This window comes from Lytechinus variegatus, chromosome 9, assembly GCF_018143015.1.
Source record: "Lytechinus variegatus isolate NC3 chromosome 9, Lvar_3.0, whole genome shotgun sequence".
Taxonomy (NCBI): Eukaryota; Metazoa; Echinodermata; class Echinoidea; order Temnopleuroida; family Toxopneustidae; genus Lytechinus; species Lytechinus variegatus.
The window spans coordinates 535,095-555,535 of record NC_054748.1 but is presented as its reverse complement, the minus strand read 5'-3'; the positions used below and the strand labels follow the sequence as shown (position 1 = coordinate 555,535).

The 20,441-nt window shown below is 39.4% G+C and overlaps 1 protein-coding gene across 1 annotated transcript in view; it reads left to right on the top strand.

Moving 5' to 3' along the window:
- The window catches only part of LOC121421165 (pneumococcal serine-rich repeat protein-like), a 34,142-nt gene extending 14,604 nt beyond the window's left edge, over positions 1-19,538 (top strand). The window contains exons 5-12 of the mRNA XM_041615824.1: positions 805-4,803; positions 5,799-10,469; positions 11,388-12,167; positions 13,852-13,994; positions 15,206-15,443; positions 16,653-16,709; positions 17,644-17,783; positions 19,272-19,538. Of these exons, the coding sequence (XP_041471758.1) occupies positions 805-4,803; positions 5,799-10,469; positions 11,388-12,167; positions 13,852-13,994; positions 15,206-15,443; positions 16,653-16,709; positions 17,644-17,783; positions 19,272-19,538 (10,295 nt within the window). The remainder of the gene's footprint in view (positions 1-804; positions 4,804-5,798; positions 10,470-11,387; positions 12,168-13,851; positions 13,995-15,205; positions 15,444-16,652; positions 16,710-17,643; positions 17,784-19,271) is intronic.
- The last annotated feature ends 903 nt before the right edge of the window (positions 19,539-20,441 follow it).

Here is a 20,441-nt window from a genome sequence, read left to right as displayed (position 1 = left end):
TTTAGTGCAATACATGTAAAAAAGGACAATAGACTCCCAATTGATCCCCTCATTTTTAATAAAATTCTCAACGCTTTCAATTTGACAGAGAGCATGTGCTTGCAAATGGCGCTGTGGAAACTAGTCATACAACCCAGATGAAGCTAGAGTTAGTGACCAACAACCCCAAAAATATGATAACTGACTTGATGAATAAATATGTCAATACTTACTAAATATGTGATATAAAAGAAATAATAACGATTTCCCCCCATTAAAATATCGAGAAATACTGCGTGCAAGAGTGTACTAAAACCAATAACTGAACGCTTATTCAATTATCAAAATAAGAAAATAGATTTACCAATCTAATTCTGCAGATTCAAAATACTGTGCGCCACTTATCAGTTGCAGGGGACAGGCCGAAATTTGCAATGCCTCTTAGGAAAAAGTAAACATCGCTTGCGTGTGCTACTATTAGTACATGCATGTAATTTATATGCTTCGCTGCCTTGCATATGCTGCTTACCAGGGGGTCTAGGATGGAGAGAATTTGCCACATATTTCTTGGCTAAATTTAGACAAATTTCAGTGATTTTTTCCTCCGCTTTCGCCTTCACAGTTTTTAAGCATCACTGTCACACAATAGTACACTGGCACTATGCGCTGCCTGTCGACCCCAAATTTAGAAATTGACCTGTCCGAGGCAGCCGATAGAATGCTCACCGTATTGTGAATCTACTGAATTGCGGATTTAATTTTGTGGTACGTTATTTTTTTCTTTATTTTATTTTTGTATATCCTCTCATTCTCCTCTTTTTACAGTAATTCTGGGAACAACCACTGCAACATCTGCCATGAAACTCACGAGTACAGCATTAACTGTAACTCCTCCAATGACAATGACCGATGCAGCAGGAACTGCAACTTCCTCAATGACTACTGCTTTTACAGCTACAACTGCAACTGCCTCAATGAACCCGAGCACTACCTCAAACACAGTCACTTCTTCCATGACTCCTAGTATTGCGATGTCAACAACGGCAAGGACTATTAGTACTACAGCTACAACTACAACTTCCTTAATCACTTTAAACATCATAACAACATTTGCAACGTCCTTAATGACCCCTAGTATTTCAGAAAACACTGCTACATCTTCAATGACCCAAAGCACTACAGCGACAACTGCTACTTCGTCAATGACTCCGAGTACTACAGCTACAACTCACATTTCCTCAATGAGTCCCACTTCTACAGCAACTTCTACATCTTCAATGGCGCCTAGTACTACCGCAACTGCTACCTCTCTAATGACAATTGATACTTCAGCAACAACAGCATCTTCTCCGATGACCCTAAGCAATTCTGCAACTGCTACTTCCTTAATGAATCCTAGTACTACATCAATTGGTACATCTTCAATGACGCCTAGTACTACAGCAACTGCTACATCTTCAATGAATCCTTCTACTACAGCTACCACAGCATCTTCCTCATTGAACCCGAGCAGTTCTGTACCAACTGCTACTTCTTCAATAAATCCTAGTGCTTCAGTAACAACTACAATGTCGTCAATGCTACCCAGCACTACAGCTACAACTGTAATTTCCTCAATGACTCCGAGCACTACAGCAACTTCTACATCTTCAATGACGCCTAGTTCTACATCAACCGCTACTTCTTCAATGACAATGGGTACTTCAGCAACAACAGCAACTTCTTCGATAACCCTAAGCACTTCGATAACAACTGCTACTTCCTCAGTAATTCCTAGTACCACATTAACAACCGCAACGTCGTCAATGGCTCCCAGTTCTACAGCAACAACGGTTCTGTCTTCAATGACAATGGGTACTTCAGCAACATTAGCAACGTCCTCGGTGACCCTAAGGACTTCTACAACAACTGCTACATCTTCAACGGATCCGAGTACTACATCAATTGTTTCATCTTCAATGGAGCCTAGTACTGCAGCAACTTCTACTTCTTCAATGACAATCGGCAGTACAACAACAATTACTTCATCTTCAGTGAATCCTTCTACTACAGTAACAACAGCGGCTTCCTCAGTGAACACGGGCAGTTCTGTAACAACTGCTACTTCTCTAACGAGTCCTAGTGCATCACTAACAACTGCAATGCCGTCATTTACACCCAGCACTACAGCTACAAATGTAATTTCCTCAATGACCCAGAGCACTACTGCAACGGCTAGATCTTCAATAACACCTACTTTTACATCAACTTCAGCAACAACATCAATTTCTTCGATAACCCTAACCACCTCTGCAACAACTGCTGCATCTTCAATGACGCCTAGTACTACACCAATTGCTACATCGTCAATGACACCTAGTACTCCAGTAATTGCTGCATCTTCAATGACAATGGGTATTACAACAACGGGTACATCTTTAATGAATCCTAGTACTACATCAACCGCTACCTCTTCAATGACTATGGGTACTTCGGCAACAGCAACTTCTTCGATGACCCTAAGCACTTCTGCATTAACCGCTACTTCTTCAGTAAATCCTATTACTACAGCGACAGCTCCTACTTTAACAATGACTCCAAGTACTACAGCTTCTACTCCCATTTCCTCAATGAGTCCAACTGCTACAGCAACGTCTATATCTCCAATGACGACAATTGCTACATCAACTGCTACCTCTTCCATCACAATGGGTACTTCAGCAATAACACCAACTTCTTCGATAACCCTAGGCACATTTGTAACAACTGTTACATTTTCAACGACATTGGGTACAACAACAACAACTCAATCATCTTCAATGAATCCTTCTACTACAGCAACAGCAGATTCCTCAATGAACCCGACCAGTTCTGTAACAACTGCTACTTCTCCAACGAGTCCTAGTGCTTCAGTAACAACTGAAATGTCGTCAATGTCACCCAGCACTACAACTACAACTGTAATTTCCTCAATGAACCCAAGTACTACTGCAACGGCTACATCTTTAATTACGCCTAGTACTACATCAACTACTACTTCTTCAATGACGCCTAGTACTACAGCAACTGCTACATCTTTAATGATAATGGGTATTACTACAACAATAACTCCGTCATCTTCAATGAATCCTTCTACTAGAGCAACAACAGCAACTTCCCCAATATCCCCGATCAGTTCTGTAACAACTGCTACATCGTCCATGAATCCCAGTGCTTTAGTAACAACTACAATGTCGTCAATGTCAACCAGCACTACAGCTTCAACTGTAATTTCCTCAATGACCCCGAGTACTACTGCAACGGCTACATCTTCATTGACGCCTAGTTCTACATCTTCTGCTACCTCTTCAATTACAATGGGTACTTCAGCAACAACATCAACTTTAGTGATGACTATAAGCACTTCTGCAACAACTGCTACTTCCTCATCGAATCCTAGTTCTACTGCAGCATCAACAACAACGTCTTCATTGGCGCCCAGCACTTCATCAACAACTGCTGCATCTTCAATGAATCCTAGTACTACTGCATCGGCTACATCTTCAATGACGCCTGGTATTGCATCAACTGCTACTTTTTCAATGGCAATGGATACTTCAGCAACAACAGCAACTTCTTCGATAAACCTAAGCACTTCTCCAACAACTGCTACTTCCTCAGTAATTCCTAGTACTACTACAACAACTGCAACTTCGTCAATGGTACCCAGCACTGCAGCTACAACTGTAATTTCCTCAATGACCCCGAGCACTACAGCAACAATTGCTACTCCATCAATGACTCCGAGTACTACAGCTACAACTCCCATTTCCTCTGTGAGTCCCACTACTCCAGCAACTTCTACATCTTCAATGACGCCAAGTGCTACATCAACTGATACCTCTTCAATGACAATGGGTACTTCAGCAACAACAGCAACTTCTTTGATGACCCTAAGCACTTCTGCAATAACTGCTACATCTTCAATGAATCCTAGTACTACAGCAACTGTTACACCTTCAACGACAATGGGTATTACAACAACGACAACAACAATTTCATCATCTTCAATGACTCCTTCTACTACAGCAACAACATCAGCTTCCCCAATGAACTCGGACAGTTCTGTAATAACTGCTACTTCTTCAATGAATCCTAGTGCTTCAGTAGCAACTGCAATGTCGTCAATGTCACTCAGCACTACAGCTACAACTGTAATTTCCTCAATGACTCCGAGCACTACTGCAACGGCTACATCTTCAATGACGCCTACTATTACATTAACTGCTACCCCTTTAATGACAATGGGTACTTCAGCAACAACATCAACTTTAACTCCCAGCACTACAGCTACAACTGTAATGTTCTCAATGACTCCGAGCACTACGGCAAGTGCTGCATCTTCAATGACCCCTAGTATATCAGTAACCGCAACATCTTCATTGACTCCTAGTTTTGCAGCAACTGCTATATCTTCAATGACTATGAGTACTACAGTAACAGCGGCAACATCTTCAATGAATCATTCTACTACATCATTAACAGCAACTTCTTCAATTACCGCAAGCACTACAGTAACAGCTACATCTTCAATGACGTCGCGTACTACATCAATAACTCTTGCATCTTCAGTGACGGCTAGTACTACAGCAACTGCTTTATCTTCAATGGCAATTAGTACTTCAGGAACAACTTTCTCGATGAATCCTAGTACTGCAACAACAACTGCAACGATCTCCATGTTGCCCAGCACTACAGCGACTTCATCATTGGTCCCGAGCGCTACGGCAACTGCTACATCTTTAATAACGCTAACAACGGCTGCATCCGCTACGTCGTCAGTGATAGCGACCTCCACAAGTTCTCGTAAGAATCACGTTTTTGTTCATACATTTTGAGTTATCCCCCAAACCCCCAATAAAAAGAAGGTGGTTCTTAAGTATTTATCCAGTATAAGTTTGAAGCATCTATTTAAAAATTCTAATATCATTTAACAAATTTGAGCTCTTCTACAACGATATTCTACTCATTTTTGAACGATGGAACGCCATGAAACTCATGTTTGGAATTTTTCATTGATGTTAAAAAAAGTATTAGTCAAATTGAGTGTGTGCAATATTTCATATGATTTAACTTTTCTTGTCGCAACATTTTTCAAATGCATGTCAGGTATTAAAAAGTCAACAGACTCTCATTCCATCCCCTCTTTTAAATAAAATGTTCAACGATTTTAATTTTGAATATGGACACATAAATGCCGCTGTGGAAATTAGTCATACAACCCAATTAAGCAAAAGCCAGTGAACAAGAACCAAACAGATATGATAATTGTCATGATGAATAATTATTATAACACTAACCAAATATGCAGCATTTTTCCCCTTCAAAAATATATATCAAATGCCGCGTGCAAGAGGGCACTAACAACAAAAACTCAACGCTTATTCATTCAATCATCAAAATAAGAAAATAAGTTTGCAAATTAATTCGGTAGATTCACAACACTGTGCGCAACTTAGGGGGTGCAATGGACTGGTCGAAATTTTCAATGCCTCCTAGGAACAAGGCGGCATCTGTTGCACGCCCTAGTAGTAGTGCATACAGTGTAAATGATTCTCTAGCCAACTGGCCTTGGCTGACTTGCATATTGCGGTTTTCCATGGTCCAGGAGATGCGAGAGGAATTTGCCGCATATTCTGTGCTAAATAAAAAAAAAAAATCGGGGAATTCTTCCTCCGCCCGATAGATGGCACACCGTATTGTGAATCCACTGCATTACGGATTTGATTTTGTGACACGTTTTTTTTTGGTATTTTTTTTTGTTCATTTTTAATATCCTCTCATTCTATTTTTTTCTACAGCAATACTTGGATCAACCACTGCAAAATCATCCATGACACAAGCGAGTTCAGCAACAACTGCAACGGCCTCAATAAACCCGAGCACTACAGCAAGCACAATTAGTTTTTCTATGACTCCTAGTACTACAATAACAAGAATGCCTACTAGTACTACAACTGCAACTTCCTCAATGACCTCGAGCATTGTAGCAACAACTTCAACGTCCTTAGTGACCCATAGCATAACAGCAACCATTGCTACATTTTCAATGACTCCAAGTGCTACAGCTACACCTGCAACTTTTTCAATGACCCCAAGCACTACAGTAACTACAACAACTACAATAATTGCTACTTCCTCACTGAATCCTAGTACAGCAACAATGACTGGTTCATCAATTACCGCCATTACCTCAACGACAACTGCAGCAGTGACACCTAGTACAACATCAAGAGCGGTTACTTCCTCGGTGACGTCTAGTACTACCGGAAGAATTGCTACTTCTTCGATGACCCCGACAACAACAGCAACCGCAGTTGCTTCTTCAATAACTCCTATTACTACAATATCAACAATTTCAATGACCCAAAGTACGACAGTAGCAGCGGTTACTTCCTCAATGACTCCAATCACAACAGCAACAACAGTTGCTTCTTCAATGACTACTAGTCCTACAAGTACGGCATCAACAATTGCATCTTCATCGATGGCAGCTAGCACTACAGCAACCACTGCTACATCTTCATTGACTCCGAGCCCTACAACAACTACAATAATTGCTACTTCCTCACTGAATCCTAGTACTACAACAATGACTGGTTCATCTATTACCGTCAGTACCTCCGTAACATCTGGAACAATAACACCTAGTACTACGTTAACAACAGCTACCTCCTCAGTGACATCTAGAACTCCTGGAACAACTGCTACTTCTTCGATGACCCCGAGCACAACAGCAACAACAGTTGCTTCTTCAATGACTCCTAGTACTTCGGTGTCAACAATTTCAATGACCCAAAGTACTACAGTAGCAGCGATTACTTCCTCAATGACTCCGAGCACGACAGCAACAACAGTTGCTTCTTCAATGACTAGTAGTCCTACAAGTACGGCATCAACGATTACATCTTCATCGATGGCAGCTAGCACTACAGCAACCACTGCACCATCTTCAATAACCCCAAACCCTACAACAAATACAATAATTGCTACTTCCTCAGTGAATCCTAGTACTACAACAACGACTGGTTCATCAATTACCGCCATTACCTCAACGACAACTAAAGCAGTGACACCTAGTACTACATTAACAGCAGTTACCTCCTCGGTGACGTCTAGTACTACCGGAAGAACTGCTACTTCTTCGATGACCCCGACAACAACAGCTACCGCAGTTGCTTCTTCAATGACTCCTATTACTTCGTTATCAACAATTTCAATGACCCAAAGTTCGACAGTAGCAGCGATTACTTCCTCAATGACTCCGAGCACAACAGCAACAACAGTTGCTTTTCCAATGACTACTAGACCTACAGGTACGGCCTCAGCGATTGCATCTTCATCGATGGCAGCTACCACTACAGCAACCACTGCTACATCTTCATTGACTCTGAGCCCTACAACAACTACAGTAATTGCTACTTCCTCAGTGAAAACTAGTACAGCAGCAATGACTGGTTCATTAATTACCGCAAGTACCTCAGCAACAACTGCAACATTGACACCTAGTACTACATCAATAGTGGCTACCTCCTCACTGACCTCTAGTACTAGTGGAACAACTGCTACTTCTTCGATGATCCCGACAACAACAGCAGCCACATTTGCTTCTTCAATGACTCCTAGTACTTCGTTATCAATAATTTCAATGACCCAAAGTTCGACAGTAGCAGCGGTTACTTCATCAATGACTCCGAGCACAACAGCAACAACAGTTGCTTTTTCAATGACTACAAGTCCTACAAGTACGGCATCAACGATTGCATCTTCATCGATGGCAGCTAGCACTACAGCAACCACTGCTACATCTTCATTGACCCCGAGCCCTACAACAACTACAATAATTGCTACTTCCTCAGTGAATCCTAGTAGAGCAGCAATGACTGGTTCATTAATTACCGCAAGTACCTCAGCAACAACTGCAACATTGACACCTAGTACTACATCAATAGTGGCTACCTCCTCAGTGACCTCTAGTACTACTGGAACAACTGCTACTTCTTCGATGATCCCGACAACAACAGCAGCCACATTTGCTTCTTCAATGACTCCTAGTACTTCGTTATCAACAATTTCAATGACCCAAAGTACTACAGTAGCAACTGTTACTTCCTCAATGACTCCGAGCACAACAGCAACAACAGTTGCTTCTTCAATGACTCCTAGTACTTCGGTGTCAACAATTTCAATGACCCAAAGTACTACAGTAGTAGCTGTTACTTCCTCAATGACTCCGAGCACAACAGCAACAACAGTTGCTTCTTCAATGACTAGTAGTCCTACAAGTACGGCTTCAACGATTACATCTTCATCGATGGCAGCTAGCACTACAGCAACCACTGCTACATCTTTATTGACTCTGAGCCCTACAACAACTACAGTAATTGCTACTTCCTCAGTGAAAACTAGTACAGCAGCAATGACTGGTTCATTAATTACCGCAAGTACCTCAGCAACAACTGCAACATTGACACCTAGTACTACATCAATAGTGGCTACCTCCTCACTGACCTCTAGTACTAGTGGAACAACTGCTACTTCTTCGATGATCCCGACAACAACAGCAGCCACATTTGCTTCTTCAATGACTCCTATTACTTCGTTATCAACAATTTCAATGACCCAAAGTACGACAGTAGCAGCGGTTACTTCATCAATGACTCCGAGCACAACAGCAACAACAGTTGCTTTTTCAATGACTACAAGTCCTACAAGTACGGCATCAACGATTGCATCTTCATCGATGGCAGCTAGCACTACAGCAACCACTGCTACATCTTCATTGACCCCGAGCCCTACAACAACTACAATAATTGCTACTTCCTCAGTGAATCCTAGTAGAGCAGCAATGACTGGTTCATTAATTACCGCAAGTACCTCAGCAACAACTGCAACATTGACACCTAGTACTACATCAATAGTGGCTACCTCCTCAGTGACCTCTAGTACTACTGGAACAACTGCTACTTCTTCGATGATCCCGACAACAACAGCAGCCACATTTGCTTCTTCAATGACTCCTAGTACTTCGTTATCAACAATTTCAATGACCCAAAGTACTACAGTAGCAACTGTTACTTCCTCAATGACTCCGAGCACAACAGCAACAACAGTTGCTTCTTCAATGACTCCTAGTACTTCGGTGTCAACAATTTCAATGACCCAAAGTACTACAGTAGTAGCTGTTACTTCCTCAATGACTCCGAGCACAACAGCAACAACAGTTGCTTCTTCAATGACTAGTAGTCCTACAAGTACGGCTTCAACGATTACATCTTCATCGATGGCAGCTAGCACTACAGCAACCACTGCTTCATCTTCATTGACTCCGAGCCCTACAACAACTACAATAATTGCTACTTCCTCATTGAATCCTAGTACAGCAACAATGACTGGTTCATTAATTACCGCAAGTACCTCAGCAACAACTGCAACATTGACACCTAGTACTACATCAACAGTGGCTACCTCCTCAGTGACCTCTAGTACTACTGGAACAACTGCTATTTCTTCGATGATCCCGACAACAACAGCAGCCACATTTGCTTCTTCAATGACTCCTAGTACTTCGTTATCAACAATTTCAATGACCCAAAGTACTACAGTAGCAACTGTTACTTCCTCAATGACTCCGAGCACGACAGTAACAACAGTTGCTTCTTCAATGACTACTAGTCCTACAAGTACGGCATCAACAATTGCATCTTCATCAATGGCAGCTAGCACTACAGCAACCACTGCGACATCTTCAATGACCTCGGGCCCTACAACAAGTACAATAGTTGCTACTTCCTTAATGGGTCCTAGTACTACAACAATGACTGGTTCATCAATTACAGCTAGTACCTCAGTAACAACTGCAACAATAACACCTAGTACTACGTCAACAGCAGCTACCTCCTCAGTGACATCTAGTACTACCGGAACAACTGCTACTTCTTCGATGACCCCGAGCACAACAGCAACAACAGTTGCTTCTTCAATGACTACTAGTACTACAATATCCACAACTTTAATGTTACCTAGTACAACAACTTCACCTGCAACTTCCTCTATGACAATGAGTACTTCATCAGCGATTGCATCTTCATCAATGGCAGTTAGCACTACAACAACCACTGGTACATCTTCAATGACCCCGAACCCTTCAACAAGTACAGCAACTGCAACTTCCCCGACGAACCCGAGCACTTCTATAACTACTGCAACTTTGGCATTGACCCCGAGTACTACAGCAACAGTGACACCTGCTACTCTAGCTACAGCTGCTATCTCCTCAGTGACAAGTAGTACTACAGCAACCGCTACTTCCTCAATGACCCTTAGTACTGCAGCTTTAACAGTAACTTCCCCAATAACCCCGAGCACAACATCAACAGCTGCCACATCCTCGATTCTTTCTAGCTCTACTACAACAACCATAATGGCTGCGTCCGCAACCTCATCATTGACAGCGACCACCACAGGTTCTAGTAAGAATCAATATATTTTTTTTATCTGAAATCCAATTTAAGCGTGAAATATCTTTTGAAAGTTTTGTATCACTTAACAGTTTTGATCTGTTGCTCTACAAAACTATTTCACATATTTGAGCAAAAGGAACAACAATGAAACGCATATTCGAAATATATATTTGATGTTTCTCCGTTACCGAAAAATTATTAATTGAATTGACAATATTACGTTTTCATGCATTGAACTCGTTCTTGAGCATTATGTCGCAAAAAATTGGTAGTGTAATATGTACATGTTAGGTATATACAATACAAGATAGTCCTAACCCATTGCCTTTTTTATATATATAATATGCCACACAGCTTTAAATTTAATAGACAGCTTACGCAAGCTAATGCCGCTATTGAAATTAGTCATAGAACTTAAAAAGTAAGAGTTTTTCCGATGTTCTCGTGAGTTCTTGAATTCTAAAGAAATAACAATATCAATAATAATTATAGGCCTATTCATAGCGATATGATATCATTTGCTGATATCAACGAAAAGGGATGTTTATATTTCGATCACTAACATTGTCATATTACATAGCACCTTCACACTGCAATGGGCATTATGGGTTACCGCTTCTCAATGCTATGGTATTAGATGTAATGTTGATAATGGCGACAACAACAGAAATGACGAACAACAACCAAAACAGATCTGATAATTGCCATGCTGAATAATCATTTTGATACTAACTACGTAACTACTTATCTTTTTCATGGGGAAAAAATACATATCAAATACCACGTGCAATACGGCACCAACAATAAAACCCCAAAGCTTATTAAATATCAACCTCAAAATAAGCTTTTGAAAGTTATCTTGTTTTTGTGGTACGATATTGTTTTATTACTTTTTATACATATCTTTGAATTCTCCTCTTTTTACAGCAGTACAGGAAACAGCCACGGCAACGTCTTCCATGGTACCTACAAGTACAGCATTAAGTGCAATTTCCACAAGTACAGCATTAATTGAAACATCCTCAATGACGCCAGGCACTCTATCTACACTATCAACCGTTGCTACTTCAGTGGCTCCTGGTACTACAGCTACAAGTACATTTTCCGCAACGACCCCTAGCACTACAACTACAAGTGTAACTTCCGGAATAGCCTCTAGTACTACAACTACAATAGCAACTTCCGCAATGACCGCAGGTACTACAGCAACAACTGTGATTTCTTCAATGGCTCCTAGTACTGCAACTACAACTTCAACTTCCTCAATGATCCCGAGTACTGCAGCTACAACTGCAACGTCCGCAATGATGATGAGTACTTCATCAACTGCTACATCATCAATGACTTCAACGTCTATGTCAACTGCTACATCTTCAATGACACAGAGTACTATAACAACAACTGCGACTCTATCAATGAATCCAAGTACTACAACAACATTTCCCACTTCTTCTATGACACAAAGCACTACAGCGACAACTGCAACTTCCTCAACAACCCCTAGTATTGCAGCAACCAGTGCTACATCGCCAATGACCTCGATCACTACAGCAACAACTGGAACTTCCTTAATGGCATCGAGCACTACAACATTTGCTACACCGTCAGTGCCGATGAGTGTTACATCAACAATGACTCCTAGCTCTTCAGCAACAGCAACGACATTATCCGCTACTTCGTCAATGACATCGACCACCTCAAGTTCTGGTAAGGATATCTGTTTCTTTTTTCTTACGTTTAGTGGTCTTTTAAAATTAATGAGGTTCAGAAAAAGTCATCAAGATTATGGACGCTCCCAGTTTATATTTGTGGGCATCATGGTACCCATATATCAAGCCATGAAAATCCTGAGATCTGTATTCTAACTGCAGGCAAATTTGGGCCAGCTATTCAGTACCTACACTGTAGCTTACGCTCCACTAACCCGGTCGTTTAAGTTTGGCCCATTACCTTCCCTTACAAATTTACCCGCAACTTATGCGCAAATTAAACGGCCTAAGACAGCTAATTATTTAAAAATAGCATATTTATTTTTTAATACCTCATTTTGTTAAAGCTTGGAATTATCCGTCTGTTCTTAACTTTGTCGTAGCTCTCTAGGCATGAACTGATTCTGAAAGAAAAGAAAATCAGTCACTACAATTTGAAGTACATTAACTGTTAAGGTTATTGAAAAAGCTGCCCCCAACATTGCATGAACATTTTTAAACTAGTAGAGAGAATCTGGCTTATAATAGTGCCATGGGGATTAACTTTGTCGTAGTTCTCTAGGCATGAACTGATTCTGAAAAAGAAATCACAGCCATTTGAAGTACATTAACTGTTGGGGGTTATTGAAAAGGCTGCCCCCAACATTGCATGAAATATTCAACATTTTAAAAATAGCAGAGAGAATTGGGCTTATAATAGTGCCACAGGGATTAGTTTTACTGCATAATCAAGAGCGCATTTGATGTACTTGAATAATTCAATACCCGAATAGTGGTAAAGTGTGGCTTACGCCTTGTCTGAGGACGCTATGCTGGGCTGGGATTAGAGCACATGACCATCTAATAACAAGGCTAGAGTCAGGATTACTTCACCAGGGTCCGCCAAAAGGATTACGGTGATGGTGATAATGATTATGATGGTGTGGATGGTGATAATAAAGATAACAATAATGATAATGATAATAATGATAATAATGACGTTATTACTAATAACATTCTCCAACATTAACAGCAATGATGATTTTCAACATTAAAAATCTCTATCTGCAGTCAAATAGATATGCCTATTACGACCTTTAATAATGGAAAAGCAAAACCTTGTTTAATTATTTATTGTTAACGAAGCAATCCACATTTGCATGTTTAATCATGCATATCCAATCACAACCCTCGCGTAGCCGTTGTACGATTTTATGTATATATTCACACGCACTCACCCTCTCCCTCTTTATCACACATACGAGCACACACACACACACATATATATATATATATATATGTGTGTGTGTGTGTGTATATACCTTTCCACTGTAAAAGCTGTGGAAATATTCCGGACATCATTACCCCTCGCAGTCATGGGAGTAGGAATAAAGAAATAATCCATGTTTCCATCTTTACGGTTTGTGGTAGATAGCGTATCTTTTTATTATTATCATTATTCGGTCATCGGATGAACCGCTGTTCCACACGTAACCAGGAGCATCTGCACGATCTTGCCAAACAACTATGTTTTCCAATACACAGGCGCAGATCTAGTCTCCTTGGTTTGCACATCCTACCGGGCGCCTATTTAACTCACGGGGGTAGAAAGCAAACGTGGCACAACCAAACATTAGCCAGGCATTAGTAACAGAAGTAACATTCACCTTTCTTGTATATTTTTCTTTGTTTTACTTTGGCAGCTGCGGTTGTCGAAATCGTCGCTACTGTCACCTTTGTGGTATCGTTTGAAACGCGAGACGGCCAGCCACTAAACTATACAGACGACCTCAATGATCCATCTTCGGCTCGCTTTTTGGAGCTCGAGAAATTCTTCTGTGAAGGGGTAAGACTTTAAAATGTGACACAGTCAGACAAAGAAACGTGACACCAAAACCGAACCATGATGGGCCATTTAAAAAGTGTGACTGTAATTTGATCAGACTCGGGCCGATTTTGCCCGTGTGACTGTATGATTATATCTGAGCAGACACAGGTGGCAAGGGTGACCTTCTGGTTCAGATTTGTAAAAAGTCAAATCAATGTTAGCCAATCACTTTAATTTTGTTGAAATGTTTATACCTCATAAAACAACTCAAAATCCACTATCATTATGACATTTGCAATAACGTATTTTTTTTATCGGCATGCTTTCTGGTGTGACTGTAGTACAAGAAAGTAGTGGTATATAGATATAAAGGCCAGGACCGAAAGCTTTACAACATAGTACCCTTTCATTATATACCAGGCTTTGAGTAATTATTCATCCGAGGTTGGACTGGCATTTTTATATTTCCAGACTGGCAAATAGTGATTTTGCCAGTCCAACTGAGACTGAATAATACCCTCTACACTTTCGAAATAAAGGCCTGTTATATTTTATTTTCATACATTAATCTAATAGGCTAGAGCAATCTATCGTGGTAATCTAGTTATTGAACAATTAGTTCATCCTTTTTTTTTAACTGAACCAAATATAGATAACCCGCAGCACTGATTGTCCTACTTCCCTGAAGCCACGCGCTCATCGCGCAGAACGCGTATAAGTAGCCGTTTCATTTTTAACATCATGTCAAAATAGTTAGAATATTTTTGTCACATGATGCTATTTACACCAATCAGCATACAGGATTTAATGTATGTAGGATACATATGTTGTAATAAGAAATATCAATGAAATGCTAAAATTTTGACGGCTTATTCAGAGAAGATCACTCGATTTTGATCAGTTCTTAATGTTCTTTCGAATACGAAATTCAGATTGCATTACATATTTGAACATATTTCTTTTCCCAAATAAGTGATGCCACGAAATAATTGTTGAATTTGTGTTCAACTCATGCTTATTTTTTTGCAAATTTTTGCAAGGTTTTAAGACTCGTCTTGGCGTTCATTACACCTGCTTGTATAATGCCTGACTTCGTGTTAACTCCCAGAGAAAAAGCTGAAAGCTTTCCCACTCACTGATTTGAAAATAGAAGAACATATTTTACAATGCGCTGGTGTTATCTTGCACTGCTCTGTTTTGTTCGTAACTCCTTTTTTTCCCAAATGCAGGTTGAAGCCCTCTACCGATCGAGATTGTCCAGCTCTTTGAATCCCCTCCTCACCTTCAACTGTGTGGCAAACAGCTTCTCTCCAGGCAGTGTGGTAGCGGACCTCTCAGCCGAGCTGACGGCGCTGTCGGGAACGATTACCGAGGCAGAGGTGGAAAATATTACCGCATTGGAAAACACAACAGCCCCTGATACTATTTCGGTCAATGGCACCACATTTACCGTAGGCTCATTAAGTAGTAAGTAAAGCAGACAAGTTCAAAATCAAACGCAACTTGAATTTCAAACAATGAAAACACCCACTTACATTGACGAGTTGATACCATGCGCGACCAAACTTGTATTTTACCCAGTATAAGTGAAAAAAAATTCACGCATTAAACATACTTATTCCCTTTTTACCCAATATTGGGCAATTTCTTTTTACTCTATTTTAGACACTGTTAGAGGGCAGATATTTGAGGATATGAATTGCCAAATAAATTTCCGCCCTGAATGACGGAAACTTCAAACGAACATAATATACAAATTCACCACTGACACATTTTTTAATTGAGCTTAAGCCTTTACGGGATACTTTACGGGCCCTCATCGTGAAAGTACACATTTTGTTGATTTTTTTTGTTTCCTTCAGCAGTAATTGTGATTTGAAATTGGACATTTATGAGAACAATATCGTTATAATTATGTTATTATATATATGTATATATATAAAATGACATGACTCAATGTGTTATGCGCTACACAATAAAGGTTTATTATCATTAATATTAATTAGGACAAAAATTTTGAATTGGACATAAATGTACACCTCACCAAATGCACCATCACACACACAATCACAGCCGTTTATAACCACAGAAGCTATTATGAATATCGTAAATTTTCCTGATTTTGAATTATCTCTCTAAGACTTTTCGAGTGAGAAATCGTAAGCAAGAGGAAGATTTTTCAAATCAATTTTGGTCTTTACTTTTGATCAAACCTTATATCAGCAAAAAATAATTATGAATATTTTCATCATTTCGTTGTTTTCATGATCGTGGTGTAATTATCAAGATGAATCATAGAATAAAGTGGGTATGCTCCTGCATGCTTACAACAAATGCTATAACAAATAGTAACACATCAAATTCATTTCTCCCTCTCCTTTACCCTCAAATCGACCGTCTTCTTTCCTTTTTTGTCTTTCTTCTTCCTTTTTTCCTGCTTATTCTCGATCTTTTGTTTATTCTCTTCCTTCTCCATCTTCTTCTTCTGTTCCTTTTGCTTCTTTTTTCTCATTTTCTTCTCCATTCTTCATTCTCTGCTTCTCCTTGTTTGTCTTCTTCTTCGCCTTCTCCTTCTTTTCTCATCCTCTCTATTGTATTCCATTTTTCATCCTCTCTTGTTCTTCTTTTTCTCTCCCCCTCTCCCTTTCTGCCTCTTCATTTCGTCTCTCTTAACAGCAAATGTTACGATACCGACAACGACGCCCGCTCCATCTACAACTCCAGCGACGCCTGGTAAATAATCATATTTCTTTTGATAATACGTAATTTGAAAAAAAAACCTCTGGACGAACTCACTGTCGCACTTGGTTTGCCACAACGCCTTCACAATGTAAAATATAAAATAAAATCAACTTAACAAAGTGAATTTGAGTATTTCAACAGTGTGAATCACGGAAGTAAGAACAGTGATATTCTGTTAATACGACTGACATGGGCAATCCCAATTTTTTGACGATTTGTTAAATTTGATCATGTATATATGTTATTCATTTTATATAGTAATAAATAAATAAAAGAAACAAACAAAAAGAGTCAACCATGTGAACACACTGTAAACAGTCACACTGTTGAGGTTTCCCCGTGTTAAAATATCACACTTACGACAGCCTCACCCTTTCGTTGATGATCGAAAAGAATGATAATATACCCTAAGCTATCATTATTTTATCCGCGTCAATTATTCTAAACATTGTATATCCTGATTGTTTTGTGTGAATGTCTTTGAATCAATTCGACATGATGGTGGTTCAAGATATTCATTATTATTATCACTTTATTTTGTGTTAGTAAGAAAAGTAATTTTGTAATGTCTATGAGATGGAGGGTGACTTCTCACATCATTCTAGAATATGAATATATAATATACTGTATATATTTACATATACGTAATAGTTATATCATGTAATAATTGCTTTGATAGCAGGCCCCGTTAACAGTACATGTATCTGCTTCGTTCACCCTTTCCACTTTAAATAACAAAGAATGTGAAAGGGTTTTGCTTTTTAAGTCTTCGGCATGACTCTGCCGGGGATTGAACCATGACCTTCCGTTCATGAGGCGGGTGCTCTACCGCTGATCCACCATGCTTTGTCATAACGTTATATCGAATATACTTTTAAATAGTATATATTAACTCCCCTTTCCTCTCAATTTCCTCGTGCAACAGTTGTGGTAGAGGTGGTTGCTTCTGTTACCTTCGTTTTGGCATATGAAACCCAGGACGGACAACCACTCAACTTCACCGACGACCTCTACAACAGAACCTCAACTCGCTTTTTTGAACTTCAAGATTATTTCTGCCGAGCCGTAAGTCTACCTAAAGATTCTTCCTCATAGATTACCGAAATTACTTTATTCCCATAAGTTTTATACATTGATCACCTGGTTCCAGTAGGTGATTGGTTACAGGGGAAACTCATATTACAGCCCGTATGCTATTATTTTTATTCAGTCCTGTTACGCTGACGTCATAATGATTTTTTTTATTGTTGTTGTTGTTTTTTTTTGGGGGGGGATTGTCGATTCGTTTATTACCAACTCATCCACTCATCACATGGTCTACCTTTATTTAGTCTATGACTATTTTGTTTCACAACCATTTGATTTAATACCCCCTTTTTCAATCATTTCACCTAATTAACACATGGTCCGATTAGACCAAACGGCATATAGACTAAATGGCTTTTAACCAGTTGGTTATTAGACAAGGTTGTAAGTGGACGAATTTGCAATTAGACAAAATGGAAAGTGGACGAACTGATGGTAGGCGAGTTGGCATTAAACTCATTGAATCTAAAAAGTTTTACATAGTAAATTATGACTTTTCAACTGAAACTGAATTGAAAGAAAAAAATAATCGTAGACTTTTGACAGAATTTGACTCACAATTCAAGTAGGTACAATTTTAAAGACTACATGATCAGATTGTTTTCATCCTGAATAGGAAACCAGATGTCGGTATAGTGTTAGTCTTGAGATGCTGCCGTGTTTCTGTGGCTTTAGATATTCATCTACCCCACTGGCCTAAGCCATGTAATCGCTTCCATTTATTATCATGTTTTATAACATTTTCTATTCACTGTCCCCTAGGCAGGTCGGTGTATCCTTTGTCTACTGGCATAAATACATGAAATCGATTACAAAAAAAAAAAATTAAGTTTATAAAACAACTAAATTCGCATAGTTAGGATTTTATTTTATTCTTTACTTATTTTATCGTTTTGGCTTGTAAGCCCAAATCTTTCTAAAGCGCGTTGTAGCGGGCCTCCTGATGGTTTAATCGAGAGAGATGGGTCATCTCAATGGGTACTTCTCCGCTTCAATATATAAAAAAATAAAGGACATCATACAGTTGCGATATCATGCCTTCTTCTCAAATAACGATTAGTTCACATGTTCACCTCTTTCTTCTATTGTCAGAAGTGTCAGAAGACTCTCAGAAAAAAGGGCACCAACCCTGCCTAGTCCCATGTGACACCTGCAATTCCAGTAATTGTCAAAGTAAAAGAGGAAGAAAAGTGCCGTGAGCAGAGTTTGGAGAATATCCGAAAAAAAATCTGTGACTTTGCATTTATTGGCTTTATGCATAATCATATAGTGCCCCCAATCAGAGGATAAAGGAAAAATCGTATATGGAGTTGCCAAAGATAAGCCAGCGTCAGATCACCAAAGCAAGGCGAAGGTTCAGCTTCCGAGATGGCGGCCCGATCACGTCAATACATAAGATCGATTGTAACTTCAGATTGGTCCGTCATGTAAACCTCTTGCATTATTATCTTTTCGCATCAAATGCAGGTTGAAAACGTCTCTAGATCTCAATTATCGACGGAACTCGACCCGATCATTACCTTCGATTGTACTGCCATTAGCTTCGAGCCGGGTAGTGTCATCGGGACTATTCTGGCGGAGTTGACGGCCATACGGGGAACAGTTACTGATGCTCAATTGCAAAATATAGCTGCCCTAGAGAACATAGCATTCCCGACATCAATAGAAGTGAATGGGACCGTGTTTGGGCTTGGGTCCTCTTACACCAGTAAGCCTCTTTGTGCTTTCAATTGATACACACATGTAGTACTGGCCACAGAAACTCACTCCCAATTGAAAGGAATATAGGTTTTGGTACCCGTTTATTATGTTTATAAAGGCCAGGTTACCTGGCCATGTTTCTCCCTTTCCTCAGGGTCTGACTAACAGTCTAGGTTCAACCGCAGTTAAATATTTTTTTTATCTCAGGGTTCTCAAGGACAACAGTTTGTGAACTGATGAGTCCACCCTGATTAAATAAAACAGAAAAAATACATGAATAAATAAATAGGTATAGTTATTTCATGTCCAACATGACAATTATTTGTAACAATTATGTAAACATGCTTTAAATATATTATCGGTTCGATATACTCTTAAAATCATTTGATAACTAGGAATCTGATACTGGACTCAATTGCAAAGAATGATGTGCATATTGCGTGTTAGTCAAAAAGAACTTGACACCTCACAAATCCTTAATTTAAGAAGAAATACTGAACTCTAAAATAATGGCCTTAAAGAGTATCTTCCCCTAAATAATTTGGTACCATACTGCAGTATGTGCTAACGCTTGGACAATCTAGAGGGGCTTTTCAATGTGATATAAAGTTTAATAGATAAGCGCCAGAGTAAGGCATGGCTCAATAAATGAGTCCAGGTGTCAAATATGCCATAATCCTGCATGAGTTAGTAAAAATATTTATTTTTCAAATCAATTTTAAATAAAATTTGCCTGAGAATCAAGACTAAAAAGTGCATTAACAATCTAATTGTTAATGATTGCAAACCTTCTTTTTTATGCAATGAGTTTAAATGCAACCTTTGTATATTGTGACATGATTATGACATGGCTGAGATCTGGATTCATTATCATAACCACGCGATACCTAAATTCGGCGCCAATCGAAATTACCAAAGCATTAACACATAGCAAAT